Source organism: Mustela nivalis (genome assembly GCF_964662115.1).
Source record: "Mustela nivalis genome assembly, chromosome: 1".
In the NCBI taxonomy this organism is placed as follows: domain Eukaryota; kingdom Metazoa; phylum Chordata; class Mammalia; order Carnivora; family Mustelidae; genus Mustela; species Mustela nivalis.
Window position 1 is genome coordinate 92,430,176 of NC_139020.1, and position 16,917 is coordinate 92,447,092.

General features: G+C 43.8%; 2 protein-coding genes across 4 annotated transcripts in view; one reads left to right on the forward strand and one right to left on the reverse strand.

Moving 5' to 3' along the window:
- LOC309870095 (uncharacterized protein) overlaps positions 1-2,009 on the forward strand; it is a 45,998-nt gene extending 43,989 nt beyond the window's left edge. For both annotated transcript variants that reach the window (XM_082742194.1, XM_082742195.1), the window contains exon 4: positions 1,147-2,009. In XM_082742194.1, coding sequence (XP_082598320.1) covers positions 1,147-1,174 — 28 coding nt within the window. In that variant the 3' untranslated portion in view covers positions 1,175-2,009. The remainder of the gene's footprint in view (positions 1-1,146) is intronic.
- The window catches only part of SLC7A14 (solute carrier family 7 member 14), a 116,099-nt gene that overhangs the window by 53,736 nt on the left and 45,446 nt on the right, over positions 1-16,917 (reverse strand). For both annotated transcript variants that reach the window (XM_082742165.1, XM_082742164.1), the window contains exon 2: positions 2,023-2,479. In XM_082742165.1, coding sequence (XP_082598291.1) covers positions 2,023-2,326 — 304 coding nt within the window. In that variant the 5' untranslated portion in view covers positions 2,327-2,479. The remainder of the gene's footprint in view (positions 1-2,022; positions 2,480-16,917) is intronic.

Here is a 16,917-nt window from a genome sequence, read left to right on the forward strand (position 1 = left end):
AGCTATTGGAGAATTCTGGCTGGCCTCAGTTAGTGTAGAGAAATGTATGGATACAGCCACATGTTGAAAGGCAGGGGGGGTCCTTGATTTGGAAAGAGGTAGGGTTTTGTTTTGGTGTCTGGTGCGGTGGTGAAGGCAGCAGCTACTGGGCAGTTCCAAGACCTTCAGTAGAGCTGGGCCAGTGGTGTGCTGGCAAATTCTCAACCATGGATTCTCTGAAACCAGGCAACACACCAGACTCTGTTGGGAGCATCTGCCAATTTTTGTGGTGGAAATACTCCTACTATAGTCAATTTCAGGGTAACAATGGAAAATTGGGGAGAGGTGTGCACAGTTATGGCTCTTGGCAGCTGGCACAAGCTGGTCCCAGCACAGCACTGGCTGGGTCAGTCTTTTGTCCTCCGTATGAGCAGCAGAAAATTCTGAGCTATGTAGTGCCACAAGCATCTTGGCAGGGGCCAGCCTTCCAGAATGCAACTGAGCCTTGTTCTTGTTTCTAAATATAATGTAACACTACAAAGGATAAAATGTGGGTGGCTTATTTGTAGGACTCATTGTGGAATGGGAGATAGGGTCATAACAGAAGGGACCTAGAGGAGAGTGAGCAATCTGCATTAACTGGCCAGGACTCAGCTGTCTGGCCTATGCCTTCGGTGGGACCCCTGGTTATATGTCTGCTTTTTGTCCTACTATCGTTAATTTGTTCTATATGCTAATACTTCTAGATCTATAAATTTATAGTGAGTAAGAATCTGGCACTTTCCTCCAAATAGTTTCTTTGCCAATAAGCTTGAAAACAATTGCCATTGGGTTAATAGCATTTGAAGTATCCACAGAATTCATCCATGTGAATAATTTATTTTCATCTATAAGAAACATAGGTTCTGAAGGAACCTCAATTATTAGGCTATTCATGCATCTTAGAGATGACTTCAGGAAAACGGATACTTGTACAACCAATAGGGAAGTAAGCCTTGACAAGAGATAAATAAAATCAGTTTGGAATTACTTCCCTCATTAAGTTAAAATGATATAAACTTTCTGATTGTGTGTTCCTGGGCTGTGCATCCCCTGTGGATGAAGGCTAGTCTAGACAGACAATATTCATGTAGAACTTCCCTTGTAATGGTGTGCTTTTGTATACAGGAATCCTGATATATTTTCTTGCTGCTGAGGCAACGGACGAGGCCATGATGTTCCCTGCCACGACAGGAGCTGACCTACACGATCTGCCACCAAAACCCCAGCGAAATGCTTTTGCATTTACAACTCTCAAGAAGCAGGATGTGTTCTTTGTCCTTCTTTTTCAAATTATTATCTATTGACCTACTCCTGGGAAGATACTGTAGATCACAGATCAAGAGAAAAGGAGGGAAGAGGAAAAGGAAAATAGAGGAGCCTTTTCACAAATTATCAATATATAAGTCCTGGTGCCTTATGTAAAAAATGAGTTTTATGATTCTTTCCCAAGGAGAGAGGCAGCTATGGCTGAACTACCCCTGTAGAAAACAATCTGTTGAAGTGATTGTGGCAGATGGTGCTTTGTGATTCTCACGATGGCTTTATATTTCCTAGCTTGGTTTCCTCCTGCTTGGGGGTCAGTTTTTGGCTCATCAAATCCCAATCATATCAGATTTAGGACTTGTCATTTTGCTACTCTGCCTAGCCTTTATGTATTATTTATAATCCAGCTATATCCACCTCCCCACAAAGGGATTGACCTATCTTTCATTGAAAGAGAGAGTTATGATAAAAACGGAGCCATTAAGACATTACAGGGAATGAGAAGTTAGGAGGTGGTCAGACACCAGAATAATTATCTGTAACAAAAAACCGAAGAAAAAAGAAGCTACTACAGTTGAATCTTGAGCTCTCTGGCAGTGAAGGCAAGCAAGGAGCCTGATGACCCCTTTGCTGACACTTCATACTTCTCAGCACTGAATATTCTAGAGGAGTGGGATGAGAAGTAACAGACTGGCCAGTGCACTTTCCACAGGCCTTCCACTGTACTGAGACACTTACCTGATAATATGGATGCAACGGCTGCAATGATGAAGGACACAATGACACCGGGTCCTGCCATTTCCTTAGCCACCAGACCAGACACCACGTACATCCCCGTGCCCACGCAGCTGCCAACGCCAAGTGAGATGAGGTCCATGGTGGTGAGCACCTGAGCTAGCTTGGTGCCATGGGCTGTGGTGGCCCCAGTTCCCTCCAGCATGGACTCCACTGGTTTGGTGCGCAAGATCCTGGAGTGCATGGCATACCAGGCGGCTCCCCACTGCACCCGCCGGGGGTCCAGGGAGGCAAGGAAGCCACTCATCCTGCGTGATAGGGTTTCGGTGAAGGTCAACTGACGAAAGAGGGTCTGTGGGAACCTTAGTGGGTGCTTCTGGAACTCATCTAGTGAGTAGGGATCTCCTTTTTAGGAAAGGTCCAGAGGGACCCAAAGCAGCCTTCTCCTGGGCATGAATGTCTGCAGGAAAAACACAGGAAAGAAGAAGATGAGACTAAGCAGGGACAAACGATCACTTGGAGACATGGTTGGAGGTCGATATACTGAACCGTTTAAATAGGTCTGTCTTGTGTACTCACAGTGCGGGAGGGTTGTATTCTCCTGTGTGTTACCTCAGGTCCTAAATAACAGTCTGTCATGTGCACTCTGTCCCTGAGTCATTCTGAAGAAGATGGTCTGAGTCAGGCCTCTGCCACTTACTGCTGAGGGACCTTGGGGAAGTCACCCTCCTTCCCTGTGCTTCAGTTTCAACTGTATAATGGGGTTAAGAAAACCTTCCACCTAGTGTTGATGTGAAGATTAGATTAGTATCTAAAAAGAGCCTAAGACAAGGCCTGGCACATGGAAAATGCTCACCTGGCCTGGCTCTGCCAAGACTTACCTTGCTGCTTCTCCTTGGTAGACCTGGTCTGTGATTTTTGGACATATTCTTTGGGGGAAGAAACCTCCTCATTTTTTAAATACAAAGATGTAAAATTAGATTTGTGACTTCTAAGGGGGACAATCCCACCCCATAGTGTTGTTTTGGAACTTTGCTCTCAAATAAAATAAAAAGTGTCTTGAGCCTTTTTTGCTCTCAAAGATTGAAGAAGAGGACGTGTTCTTGGCTTTGGTGGGTGAGCCCCAGAGATGCTAACTGGGTGGGAAGGTGTCATCCAGTTTTCCATGATCTCGCAGACATTCTTGTAGGTGAAAATTCTGCTCATGATAATTTGAACCCAAATGCTAATAGTTTTATGTATAAACACATGGGGTTTTCAGGGATGGTTTTAATATACATTGACTTTTCCAGGAATCCAACTATAGAGTAAATGGAAGGATGATTGTAAATTCTTTGGTTTGGAATCAAAAAGGAATTCTTCACTGCTTCAGGAACTCAAGGCCCCCTCTCAACACCACGCATGGATCTCCCATGCAGCACACCTGTGACTGCCTGCCTGCCCTTTGGAAGCAGCACACGGACAGTGACTCTGTATACAGCGAAAGCATCTGACAGCTCCCTGGGTGCCCGCCTGAGTCTTTCCATACTCAAGTATGTTCTATACAGGTAGATTATTCATGCATTCTGCTTCAGGGTATTAAAAGGGGGTGGTCTAACAAAGCCTTTATTACAGAAAAGAGGTGCTGGTCTTCATAGAGCTGAGAACTATTATATTAGATGATTTCCCAAGTTTTGACAAGTTAGAGAATGCCGAGATGATATGAAGCTACTTTCTTTGGAAGCCAGAAGTTTTATACAGTTCTATAAAGACCTGCTCAGGTACAGCTGAACATTAATTCCAACTATGGTGCTGACCAGCCTAGGACATTCACATTTACAAGAAGTACCAGCCCATGTAATCTACCAATATTATTAATTAATACTACTTAATGCTTAATGTAACATTTGTCTGCTTTTAAAGGCTTTACAAACACAACCTAATTAGAATAATCAGACAACATGAGGCAGTTTGGTTTACAGGGGTTGGGCAACGGACCTACTGGTTTGATTTCTTCCTAATTTTGATAGTGTTGTTTCATGCTGTGTTTTAATTCTTAACAACACCTTAAATATCAGTACATGTGGATAGTGCCATTGTATATGGCAGAGTTAGCAGTCTAGAGTGTCCACAGTCTCTTTTCTCTCTTCTTTCCTTTCCTTTCCTTTTCTTCTCCCTCCCTCGCTTCCATCTTTCCTTCCTTCCTTCCTTCCTTCCTTCCTTCCTTCCTTCCTTCCTTCCTTCCTTTCTAAGATTTCGAGATTTGTCAGAAAATGTATCACATATATACCAGAGAGTCTGTAAGAACAATTGCTTTGCTTGAGCCCTTTGAGAAATAATGTATATATCTATTTAATTTCAACTCAGCCAGCATATACCAAGTAACTGTTATGAGCCAGGCGTGGTCTTAGACTTGGGGTACAAAGACATGGTTCTTGCTCACATGGAGCTTTCAATCTAGAATGCGAGGTGATGAACACCTAAATCACAAGGCAAGGACTAGGTATGTTTTTGCTTTTTCCTGAAAAGGTTATTTTTTAGGGGTGCCTGGGTGACTTAGTCAGTTAAGCATCTGCTTTTGGCTCAGGTCATGATCCCAGGGTCCTGGGATCAAGCCTCATGTTGTGGCGGGGGTGTCTCAGCTCAGCAGGGAGTCTGCTTCTCCCTCTCCCTGCTCCTGCTACTCCCCCTGCTTGTGCTCTTTCCCCCTCTCTGTCAAATAAATAAATAAAATATTTTAAGAAGCTTATGTTTTATTGTTTTTCTTATTATAAAGCCATAGAATGTCTACCGCAGAAAAATCAGACAACGTAAACAGTGTTGTTCAGAGAGGAAAGAATATAACACAATATGCAGGATGATAAATCAAATCTGATCATTCTAGGGAGACCTGACGGGCATATCAGATGTTGAATTGTGTACCCCCCAAATTCGTATCTTGAAGTCTTAACCAGGGTCTCGAATGTGCCCTCATTTGGAAATAGTTGTTACAGATGTAATTAGTTAAGATGAGGTCTTCTGGAATAGGGTGGGCACTTACTCTGACAGGTGTCCTTGTGAAAAGAGGACATTTGGACACAGAATGAGGTGTGAAGATGAAAGCAGAGGCCAGGCTGATGCATCTAAAGGCCAAGGAGCACCAAGGGCTGCCAGCAAACCCCCAGAGGCTGGGAGAGCGCCGCCGAGCGCACCTTTTGTCACCCCGCTGCACCGTCATCACAGACTTCCAGTCTCCGGAACAGGGAGACAATACATATCTGGTTTTCAGATGCGCAGTTTGGGGTGCTTGGTTATAGCGGCCCTCACAAGCTAACCGCAGTCGTGAAGGATACAGAACGGGGTGCTGAAGGGGTGAGAGAGGGTCTATGAGGCCATGGATTGGCATAGGCCCCTGAGTGACGGGGAGTCAGTCGTGCCAGCTGTCAGGAGAGAGCGGTCCTGCGCCGTGGTCCCAGTGCGAGAGCGATGTGACCCGTTCCCGGGACTGAATGAAGCTGGGAAGTGGTGAGGAGGAGGACTCCAGTATCTTGTCAGAGCTTTACGTGTGCCAGCTAATTTAATCCTCATGACAAATCTGCCTTTAGGGAGGAGGCTGGGAGAGGTCCAGTAACAACTCCGGAGTCGAGGAGCCCGTAGTGCCAGCCCTTGGCCCTGGGACACCTGCTTGAGAGCTCATGTCCTTCCTCCTGGCCCTCTCACCTGAGTTATAGCGTCAGCCTGCAGAGGGCTTCGGAGCTAAGACAGGGCTTGCGTCACTCTGAGCACAGCGAGAAGTGCTGGAGGTTTTATTCAAGTGAGTGACATGATATGATTTACGGTTTAAAAGCCTCGGGTAGTGAAAAGAAGGGCCATATGTACCCAATGTTCATAGCAGCAATGTCCACAATAGCCAAACTGCGGAAAGAGCCAAGATGCCTTTCAACAGACGAATGGATAAGGAAGATATGGTCCATATACACAGTGGAGTATTATGCCTCCATCAGAAAGGATGAATACCCAACTTTTGTATCAACATGCATGGGACTGGAGGAGATTATGCTGAGTGAAATAAGTCAAGCAGACAGAGTCAAGTATCATATGGTTTCACTTATTTGTGGAGCATAAGGAGTAACACGGAGGACATTGGGAGATGGAGAGGAGAAGTTGGAGGGGGAGACGAACCTTAAGAGACTGTGGATTCTGAGAAACAAACTGAGGATTTTCGTGGGGGAAGTTGGGGGGTTGGATGAGGCTGGTGGTGGGTATTGTGGAGGGCACATATTGCATGGAGCACTGGGTGTGGTACATAAGCAATGGATTTTGGAACACTACATCAAAAACTAATGATGCGTTTCATGGTGACTTACGTAACACAATAAATAAAAATTAAAAAAAGAAATAAAAGTCTCCTCTTAGTGTCTGTGAGGTTAACTGAAGAATCATGTGCTAATGATAAGTTAGTTCCAAGATGGAGTAAAAAAGTGCATGAGGAATGGCCTGGCCTCTGAGGAGACAGACCAGCCAATGGAGAACTATCACCAGAGCAGTTACACAGCAGCCTGTGCACAAGGACAAGGGACATGGGGGGAGGGGGACAACCATCTGGAGGCCAGGTACAGCCTCACCGGTCACCTGTGTTAGAAATGAGGAGAGTGGGCCCATGTCAGGGCAGGGCAGAAGCCTTAATGTTGGCTTTCTGAAGGATCGTTACAGAGTTTTCTGATCTCCTGATCCCTTTGCAGTGGTTCCCTGAAGTCTAGAATTGCCCAGGGTTCTTCCAGAAACACTGCTGCCTGGCTCCCACCCCAGAAATTCATTCAGCCGGCCTGAGGTGTGGTCTGGAGATGGGCATTCTGTAAGGCTCCCCTGGTTGGTTCTAGCAAGGCCCAGTTGGGTCCACATGCCACCAGGGAAGACTAAAGTGATGGGTGTGGAAAACCAGGTATTTCCTGTGATGACTGATTTTATGTGCTACGGGATGCCCAGATAGCTGGTGAAACATTTCTGGATGTATCTGTGAGAGGGTTTCTGGAGGAGATCAGCCTTTGACTCTGTAAACCAAGGAAAGAAGGTCCTCCTTCCTCATGTAGGTGGGCATCTCTCGATCCCCTGAGGGCCAGACTAGAACAGATAGGGAGAGGAAGGGTGAGCTCACTGTCTTTGCAGGAGCTGACACTCAGTTTCGATTCTTGTGCATTGGTGCTCCTGGTCCTTGAGCTTTTGGGGTGGGGTTTATATGATTGGCCCCTCCACCCTGATTCTTGGGCCTTCAGACTCAGATTTAATTACACCTCTGGCTTTTCTGGGTCTCTAGCTTGGCGACAGCAGACTACAGGACTTCTCGGCCTCTGTAACATGGGAACCAGTTCCTGTAATAAATCCAGATTTTCATATGTATCTGTAGATGTCCTAGTTCTGTTTCTCCAGAGAACCCTAATACATTGTCATTTCCCACATGGGGCCACAAGTCAGACAGGTACCTCCTGTTTCTCTCTTCGGGCAGGTAGCTGGGCCTCTTGGCAGCTGTCTCCTGCAAGTAGTGACTACGGATGCTGTTGGTCTGGAGACACCCTCTGGGATACTTGTCTGAACAGCCTTCCTCAGAAACTGTCGCATGGACACTGAGAAATGAACCAGGCTTGTTAGGGAGGTGACCGCTTTTATTTGATAGGTAATCATAAGCATGGTGAAAACACAGAGAAGCAACGGGAACACAGGTTGGGGGTAGTGAGCGTTCCTTCCTGGGCTCTCTTTCCTCTGTGTAATTCCTCTGAGTGTTCGCTTTATTGATGCAAACAGGGACTTGGGGCATTTTCTTTCTCGGTTGGAAATTTACTGGAGAGAACAAAATGTACGAGAAAACATGCTTCTAAGTGACTATTGACAATTTCCATATTCATTACTCTTAGATTATGTTAATCAAAGATAGTTTTGGAAGCTCTCCGCTGTTGTCTTTCCAAGATGAGCAACAAATGTGTGTTGTGCTTTCTCTAGCACTTTTATTCAGGTTTCTCAAAATACTTCACAGCGATAACTATGAAAGGCTTACAGGGCCTCTGGGAGGGGAGAGTCATCATTGTGGTGTTTGCTGGTGTGCTTGAGGGTTCAGCGGAGTCCCAAGTCTAATGATGGTAAAAGCAAGTTTGTGTTGGGATGAAAATAATCATGGCTTAGAAGTTCACTGAATGGGGCACCTGAGTGGCTCAGTGGGTTAAGCCTCTGCCTTTGGCTCAGGTCACGATCTCAGGGTCCTGGGATTGGGCCCCACATTGGGCTCTCTGCTCAGCGGGGAGCCTGCTTTCCCCCTTTCTCTGCCTGCCTCTCTGCCTGCTTGTGATCTGTCTCTCTCTATGTCAAATAAATTAATAAAATCTTCAAAAAAAAAAAAAAAAAGAAGTTCACTGAATAGGTAGGATTATCGAATTAGGTTGGAGCCTAACTTTGGAAGTGAGGAGAGGAAGGAAATGAAGGCTAACAAAACAGTCAACAGCCAAACGTCGTTCTGGCTTGATTTTGTAAATACACCAAGGGATTACAAAAATCCCTCCGTGACATCCCCTGAGAATAGCTATCCAGCCTTTGCTGGAACATCTGGAGCAGCAGGGAACATGGGCTGATGGAAGCAGCCCCTTCACCCCACCCTGACGTTGGGGGTCAGGATTGCTGCAAAATTCTTTTAATCAGTGTCCCTTGGCAAAACGAGATTACTGTTCGACTAAAAGGTGCCTGGTTTGATGAGCCCCACCTGGAGGATCTGGAGGAGCCCTCTGAGGCCTGCCCCACTCCTGTATCCTGGGATCTGGAGCTAACCCTCCTCCCCAATAGCCTCCTACTTCTCCTCTGGGCTGAGCTTCTGGCTCCTAGTTAAGAACATAATTCACGAGTTGAGTTCTCTGGGTTCTCTGGGTTCGAGTGCTAGCTCTGCCCTTACTAGCTAAGTGGTTTTGCATGGAGCCTTTCTGTGCTTCAGTTTTGCCATCTGTAAAATGGGATAATAATGGTACTAGCTCATCGGCTGTGGCAAGGAGCAGAGGAGTTCACGAGTGTGAAGATTTTAGCACAGTGCCTCGCACAGTGTGAGGGCCTGAGAGCCCTAGCTGGCATCACCCTGCTCCCTGACCAGGTCTTTCTGTCCCCTACTGCTGACACCCCCTCCCACTGCTTTCACCTCCCTAGGGAGTTTTTGGAGGACTTTTGGCCTGCGGCCCAGACCTCACCCAGAGCTTTTCTCTACCGAAACTCCCTTGGGTTTCCTCTGGTTGCAGACCTTCCCACCAAGGATTTGTGCTTCCCTTTCTCATGCTTGTAAAGAATGGTTTTCTCCTTTCCTATGTTTCACTATCAAAATGGGCTTCCTAGCAGATTTGCTTGGGCCTTTGGGTGTTACATCTCTTCTCATTCTTTTATGCCCTTGACTTTTCTCTGAAAGATACACACACACCATGAGGTGGCTAGGACATGATGTGTTGACCTGCAGGCATCACTCTGTCCCTGAAAACATGCTCCACTTCTGACCTTTATCCCCATCCCTTACTGCAGCCAGAGTCTCTGATGGTGGAACTTCTGCTGAGGTCCTCTTTTCTGTTGCTCTTCTGTTCCTTCCAAGCTTACCAGATATGGCTCTCTGTTTGCACCCTGACTGTGGATACACTTGCCTGTCAGTCACTGTAATGGTATGCTGGGTGTCTGATCCCAGGGTCTGCCCTAACAGAACATCCTAGTAAATGGAATTGACATCTGTGTCCGGGTAGCTTTCTCCTGTCGTCCCCAGTTTTGCTCTCTGTATCTATACAGATTAGGGTTAATCTGCTTACAGGAAACTTCTTCAGGGTTTCGAAGACAACTCACATATCTCTTGGGACTTTTAGCCTCTCCAGACTAAACATCTTCAATTTCTTCAGTGATCAGCAGTGTCTCACATGGTACAGCTTCTAAATCAGTCACATTTTGATTTATACTTCTTGGGCAGGCTGCAGTGTATCATTGCTGACATTTTGGGACCATGGCAAAGCAGTAAGGAAGATGTTTTTGATCAGTCTAGCGCTGTGTGTGTCTTAAGTTACACAATGCTGGTCCCTGACAAATCAACTCAGAGATACTGTCGACCTCAAAAGTAGGGTTCCTGACTTTAGATTACTAATCTTCCCAGTTAGTCTTTGTGAAATGCTGGATTGATCGAACCCACTTCAAGTATCTTGTGGTCACCTACTGTATAACTTAACAACATGCTACCCCATTTATACTGTATGTGGAGCCCGAGGCCAGCTGGCTTTTTTTGCTTAGAATGTTTCTAAAGAGGGGTCTGGATCTATGACAGTTGAGTAGCTAAGCAAAAATGCTGTTTCCATTCAGCTTCCTTTTCAAATACTGTTGTTTCTTTTTCTGTTTCTAAAATGTGATTGAGTGCATTAATCAGCTTTTGCTGCCATAGCAAATGACATCAAATTTCAATACGTTACAAAAACGACATTTATCTCTTGCTATGACTCTACTCCAGGCTGTGGATTGACTTCAAGGTTTTTCCTCACAGTGGACGGCGAGTCTCTGCATGTCTTCTCAGACATGAGATTCAGGCTAAAGGAGCAATCCCTAGCTGACACAGGCTGCTGATTTGTGGCACAGGCCAAGAAGAGGGTCTGGTGGAAATGTATGATGCTTATTCTGCTTTTGGCTGGAGAGGGAACTCCATGGATTTCCTATGGGTTAAGGTGAGGCACATGACCAAGCTCAGAGTTAATGTGGTGGGATGTAGAGTGCTGTCATTGAAGACAGGTTAAGTCAGATGGCAAAGTGTGAGGTCGTATACTTTTCTTATAAAGGAAGATATGAAAAGCTGTGACAGTAATATAACTTCTCTCACTATGTACTACTATGTACTAGGCAAAGCAACTGCATTGAAAATTTTTTTTGAGGCTAGTTTTTCTGGAATGCGTAGAAGTCCATCTGTCTGGTATATAAACTTAGGGACTCTGATTTGCTCATTTCTGTACTTCCACAATTAATTCTGTAAAGGTATGAATATCGATTTCCTTTAATGACCAGTACAAATCCAAAATTCATCAGCTTTTGAGAGACACCAAGCACAACAAAACAATGGGAAGTCATTCTAACCTTGAATGCTAGATACATATATATGTATATATATACATATATATATATATAATTATTTATTTAACCTTATGAAGATAATTTATTTTTACCTGGTCTAGGACATTTCTGATTTTAAAATTTCCCATTCTTCTTCTTTGTTTGTCAAAAGAGAATATTATCTATGTACATATTTGGCAGAAACTGTTGTGAAAACACTCTAAGGGGAATGACTGGCATCTACTTAGTGGGAAAACTGAGGAGAAGCACTAAGATACCACATCTTTCCTCCAATACCCCAGTCAGAGAGGATCTCACAGCCTCATGTCACCTTCCACTCTTCCCTCCTACCGATCTCAGGTCCAGGGGCTCTGGTCTCTGGGCAGGATCCTGTGTTACTTATTGTACATATGGCAATATGAACAAAACCAGAGCCCAGGAAAATGCAAAACTCTGCACTATTCAAATTCTGTTGGGTGAACACTTCTTTCAGAAGGGACAAATCACACAAGAAAATCAGCTAATTTCTCCATGCCATTAGAAAAGATTTAAGAAATTGCATTAAATTAATCATTGCCAAAAGTATTTAATGAGTTTCTACTATGCACTTAGCTCAATGGTAGCTGTCGTGGCCATAAAAGAAACTACTACAAGGCACAGAATATCAGGAATGGGGCTTGAGCCTCTATTTTCAAAGGCAGCTGCACAGCATCTTCTCTCCTCCTGACCCCTCTAATAAGGATCCATGTGATTACATCAGCCCATTCATTTAATAGGGGTAATATCCCCACCTCAAGATCCTTAATTTGATCACCTCCACAGGATCCCCTTTATCATGTAAAGGAACCTAGTCACAGGTTTTAGAGATTAGGTGTGGACATCTCTGGAGGGGTCATTCTTTAGCCCACACGCCTTTTTTCAAACTCTTTACACATATCTCTTCATAGGCCCATACTGTGGCATACTTTCACCTCTTTTTTCTTTTTCTGAAAATACTTGGCTCAGGCTTTCTCTGTACTCTCTCTCCAGAGTTCCATATGTGTATATATACATATATTACCAACTAAAACTTAACCCAAACTACGTTTGCCTACTGTTCCTTTAAGAATACCCTCGGGAGATCCTGGATATCAACCTTTTGTCTGTACTGTCATTTGCAAATATCTTCTTCCATTCCATGGGTTGCCTCTTTGTTTTTTTGACTGTTTCTTTTGCTGTGCAGAAGCTTTTGATTTTGATGAAGTCCCGAAAGTTTATTTTCGCTTTTGTTTCCTTTGCCTTTGGAGACATATCTTGAAAGAAGTTGCTGTGGCTGATATTGAAGAGATTACTGCCTATGTTCTCCTCTAGGAGTCTGGTGGATTCCTGTCTCATGTTGAGGTCTTTTATCCATTTTGAGTTTATCTTTGTGTACGGTGTAAGAGAATGGTCGAGTTTCATTCTTCTACATATTGCTGCCCAGTTTTCCCAGCACCATTTATTGAAGAGACTGTCTTTTTTCCACTGTATATTTTTTCCTGCTTTGTCGAAGATTATTTGCCCATAGAGTTGAGGGTCCATATCTGGCCTCTCTACTCTGTTCCACTGGTCTATTTGTGCATTTTTATGCCAGTACCATGCTGTCTTGGTGACCACAGCTTTGTAATAAAGCTTGAAATCAGGTAACGTGATGCCCCAGTTTTATTTTTGTTTTTCAAGGTTGATATCCAGGATCTATAATGAACTCCTCAAACTCAACACACACAAAACAGGCAATCATATAAAAAAAATGGACAGAAGATATGAACAGAGACTTCTCCAATGAAGACATACAAATGGCTACCAGACACATGAAAAAATGTTCATCATCACTAGCCCTCAGGGAGATTCAAATTAAAACCACATTGAGATATCACCTTACACCAGTTAGAATGGCCAAAATTTACAAGACAGGAAACAACATATGTTGGAGGGGATGTGGAGAAAGGGGAACCCTCTTACACTGTTAGTGGGAATGCAGGTTGGTGCAGCCTCTTTGGAGAACAGTGTGGAGATTCCTCAAGAAATTAAAAATAGAACTTCCCTATGACCCTGCAATTGCACTCCTGGGTATTTACTCCAAAGATACAGATGTAGTGAAAAGAAGGGCCATCTGTACCCCAATGTTTATAGCAGCAATGGCCACGGTTGCCAAACTATGGAAAGAACCAAGATGCCCTTCAACGGACGAATGGATAAGGAAGATGTGGTCCATATACACTATGGAGTATTATGCCTCCATCAGAAAGGATGAATACCCAACTTTTGTAGCAACATGGACAGGACTGGAAGAGATTATGCTGAGTGAAATAAGTCAAGCAGAGAGAGTCAATTATCCTATGGTTTCACTTATTTGTGGAGTATAACAAATAGCATGGAGGACATGGGGAGTTAGAGAGGAGAAGGGAGTTGGGGGAAATTGGAAGGGGGAGGTGAAAAACAATCTGAGGGGTTTGAAGTGGTGGGGGGGGGGTGGGAGGTTGGGGTACCAGGTGGTGGGCATTATAGAGGGCATGGACTGCATGGAGCACTGGGTGTGGTGAAAAAATAATGAATACTGTTATGCTGAAAATAAATAAATTTAATTAAAAAAAAAAAGAATACCCTCGGTAGAGTAATTTACTCAGTTACTTTCAGCTACTTTTTGATGGGCAGTTCTGGTGACTGAGCACTGAAGGGACATACCCAAGACCACGCACCAGGTAATGTGGTGATGTGGGTCTCCCTTCCTCCACCCTGGGACTTCCCTACTGCTCCGCATTTAAGAAGCTAATAATACACCATATGTTAATTAATTGAATTTAAATAAAATTAAGTTAAATTAAAAAAAAAAAAAGAAGGTGGTTGGAGCTACCTGTATTTTCTTTGTATGATATCACTCCCATGCCAGGCTTGGGATGATCCCCAAGGAAAATAAGCAGAACTCTACCTGGTGGCTTGGCCTCACTGGGCATTTCCTCCCCCCAGTTTGGAGAAGCATGGCTCTTACAGGAATCTTCCAAATGCTGTTATTCACAAGAAAACCAGCTAGCTTCCCCAGGGTTGCTCAGGAAAATCCTTCAGTAGGTGCATCCCTGCAGCTGCTCTCCCCAGAGAGGCTAAATACAAATCCACAACTGCATAACCAACTTTGTGCCTTTGGGGGTGGAGCTCATATTTGAAACTGTTTAGTTTTCTTCATTCACCGTGTCTTAACAGATACCCAGGACTCTTTTGTACTGTGGATTCAGTATCCAGAGACCAGTCACCTGTTTCTCTGAGCTTCCATCCGCTGTCCCCAAAGGAAATTTCTACTCTTCTAAAGAGTCTGCATTTTAAATCAGATCATTTCAAGTGGACCGTTCAAGTTTTGATAATGGCCATTTTTATGTAATACAGCCATAAACAGACAAGTGCACAGACTCTTAATTTTAATCGATGTAGGTCATTTTCCATGCTCCATGAACTTCCAGCTCTGAACAAAGCCTGACTCCACATACCCGGCCCCACTCTCCTCTTCATGTGTACTGTTCTCAATACACACCATCTGCTTCAATGGGCTTGGAGCATGTCAGTAAATGTCTGGCAGCATGTGGGCAAGATGCAGGGACAGAAGGAGGAAGAAGATGGCCCTGTTCCTCCAGGAGCTCCTACCTGCCAAGGAAGTGACCAGCGAGTGTGATACAGTATGTCTCCCCACTGATTACAATGACTTCATTTCTTAGCCTTTCTTTCTGCTGTTTTTTTCACCTTTCCCCCGCAGCCCTCCACATTTTCCTGTTCTTTTGAAACCCAACTTGTCCTCCATCTGCCATTAAATGTGTGTTAACCATTTGGGCCTCCTCTTCTCTGATTTCCTACGGAGCCCCCAAGTTCACATGTATTTTTCAATTGCCTTGCACAGATTGTTATACACTTGAGGACTCCTTAAAACCCTCCGATTTTTGAAAGAAAATGAACTCCAAACTCCCACACAGTCTGGTGTCTACTTCACCCCTGAATTCATCTCTGCCAGCCTTCTCTTTGGTGCAGCCATGCTGTCCTCCTTTCTGTTCTTCAAACACAGCAGATTGTTATTTCCGCGGTTGCACTTCTTTCTTGACCTGGGATGTCCTGCTCCAGGTCTTTGCGTGGCTCTGTCCTTCTCCTGATTCCATCTCAGCTGGGGTGTTGCCCTGCAAGAAGAGGCCCTCCTGAGCTACCTAAGCTAGAAGTAGCCCTGTCTTTTGTACTCTTTCCCTCGTGTTCTATCTGTCCATCCATCTGTCCATTTATCTACCTATTTTTGAGTAATTTATCCCTATTTGATATTTATTTGTTTCTGTCTTCATTATCTGTATTCTCCCTCTAGACTGTAAACTCCTTGAAGGTAGGGATTTTGTCCATCTTGTATTTTGCTGAATCCCTAGTGACCACAGCAGAAACTGACACATACGAGGTAATCAATAAGTACTGTAAAGTAACAATTCCTCCACAGTGGTTAAAAGACAGTTGGGCATGAAGTATTTCTTTATAGAAGGTATATTTTATAATAACAGTTTTTAAAAAAAGATTTTATTTTATTTTATGTGACAGAGGACAGCAGGAGAGGGAGCACAAGCAGGGGGAGTGGGAGAGGGAGAAGCAGGCTTCCCGTTGAGCAGGGAGCCTGATGTGGCGCTCAGTCCCAGGACCCTGGGATCATGAACCAAGCTGAAGGCAGAGGTCTAATGACTGAGCCACCCAGGCACCCTATAATAGCAGTATGTAATAATCCTTGCGATCTTGAGATATTAGTGCAATGTAAGATGATATTCTTTGTTAATTACTCTTTGTGCATAAAATCACAGAACACAGAACTTGAGAAATCAACTGGTCCAAGTATCAGATTTTACGAATGAGAAAATTCTCTTTTTGTTGAATGCTTTCACAAATCCCTTTGGGAAACTAAATTATCTATATAAGTAAATATGTCTAATTATAAATAAATTGTCTCTTTATTTTTTTGATTCTTTTATATTCATTAAGTCAAGAGAAGACTGAATGAGAAATACACAATATTAAAATATTAAAATCCACTTAAGGTTAGAGTTGTACTTTTTGATACAGATGTTCCATGCAGCAACTGGTAGACCTTCGTCTTTTTCCCAACCAGAGCAGCAAAAACCTCTTCAATGATAGAGTATGCACCAAAGAAGTATATATTTTAGTTTGGTTTATTGCTTTTTTTTCCCCCCGCAGATGGGGGGAAAATAGTTGAGACTTTTGATAGTCTGGGAATTTAACATGTTTTTGAAAAATAGAGATGTGCTTTGCCCTGTGGGTGTACTATTCATGTCTAACTTCTGAGCCTCTTTTGAGAATGGTGTCTGTGCAGGGTTGGTTAGTCTGGAGGCCCTCGGTATTTTCTGGATCCACAGCCCAGAAAATTCTTCTTCGGGGTAGATTCTTTTCCTGACTGTTATCAGTCATTTCCTTAGGGATTCTGAAAGCTGGGGAATGCATCTTTCCATGCCAACACCACTAATTCACAGAAAAATGCCAGGTTTCAGTTGGAGACTTTGAAATGAATTTCCAACCTACAAGCTATTCAACTGAAAAGTGCTTGCTACCAAACTGTTGAGTTCAAATTTTTCCAGACTGCAAAATCTTGCGTTTGAATGTATTCCTCATAGAGCACAGTAAAAAGCAACTGTTAACACAAATACAAATGCTCAACAGTATGAGACAATATGTCCATTATCACAAGTATTCAAAGAAATGCCAAAAAAGGGAGACATTTTCACTTATTAACATGGCAAAGGTTTAAAAAAAAACCCACTCATTCCTGATGGTGGGGATATCGCCATACACTGATGATGGGAGTATAAACTGTCA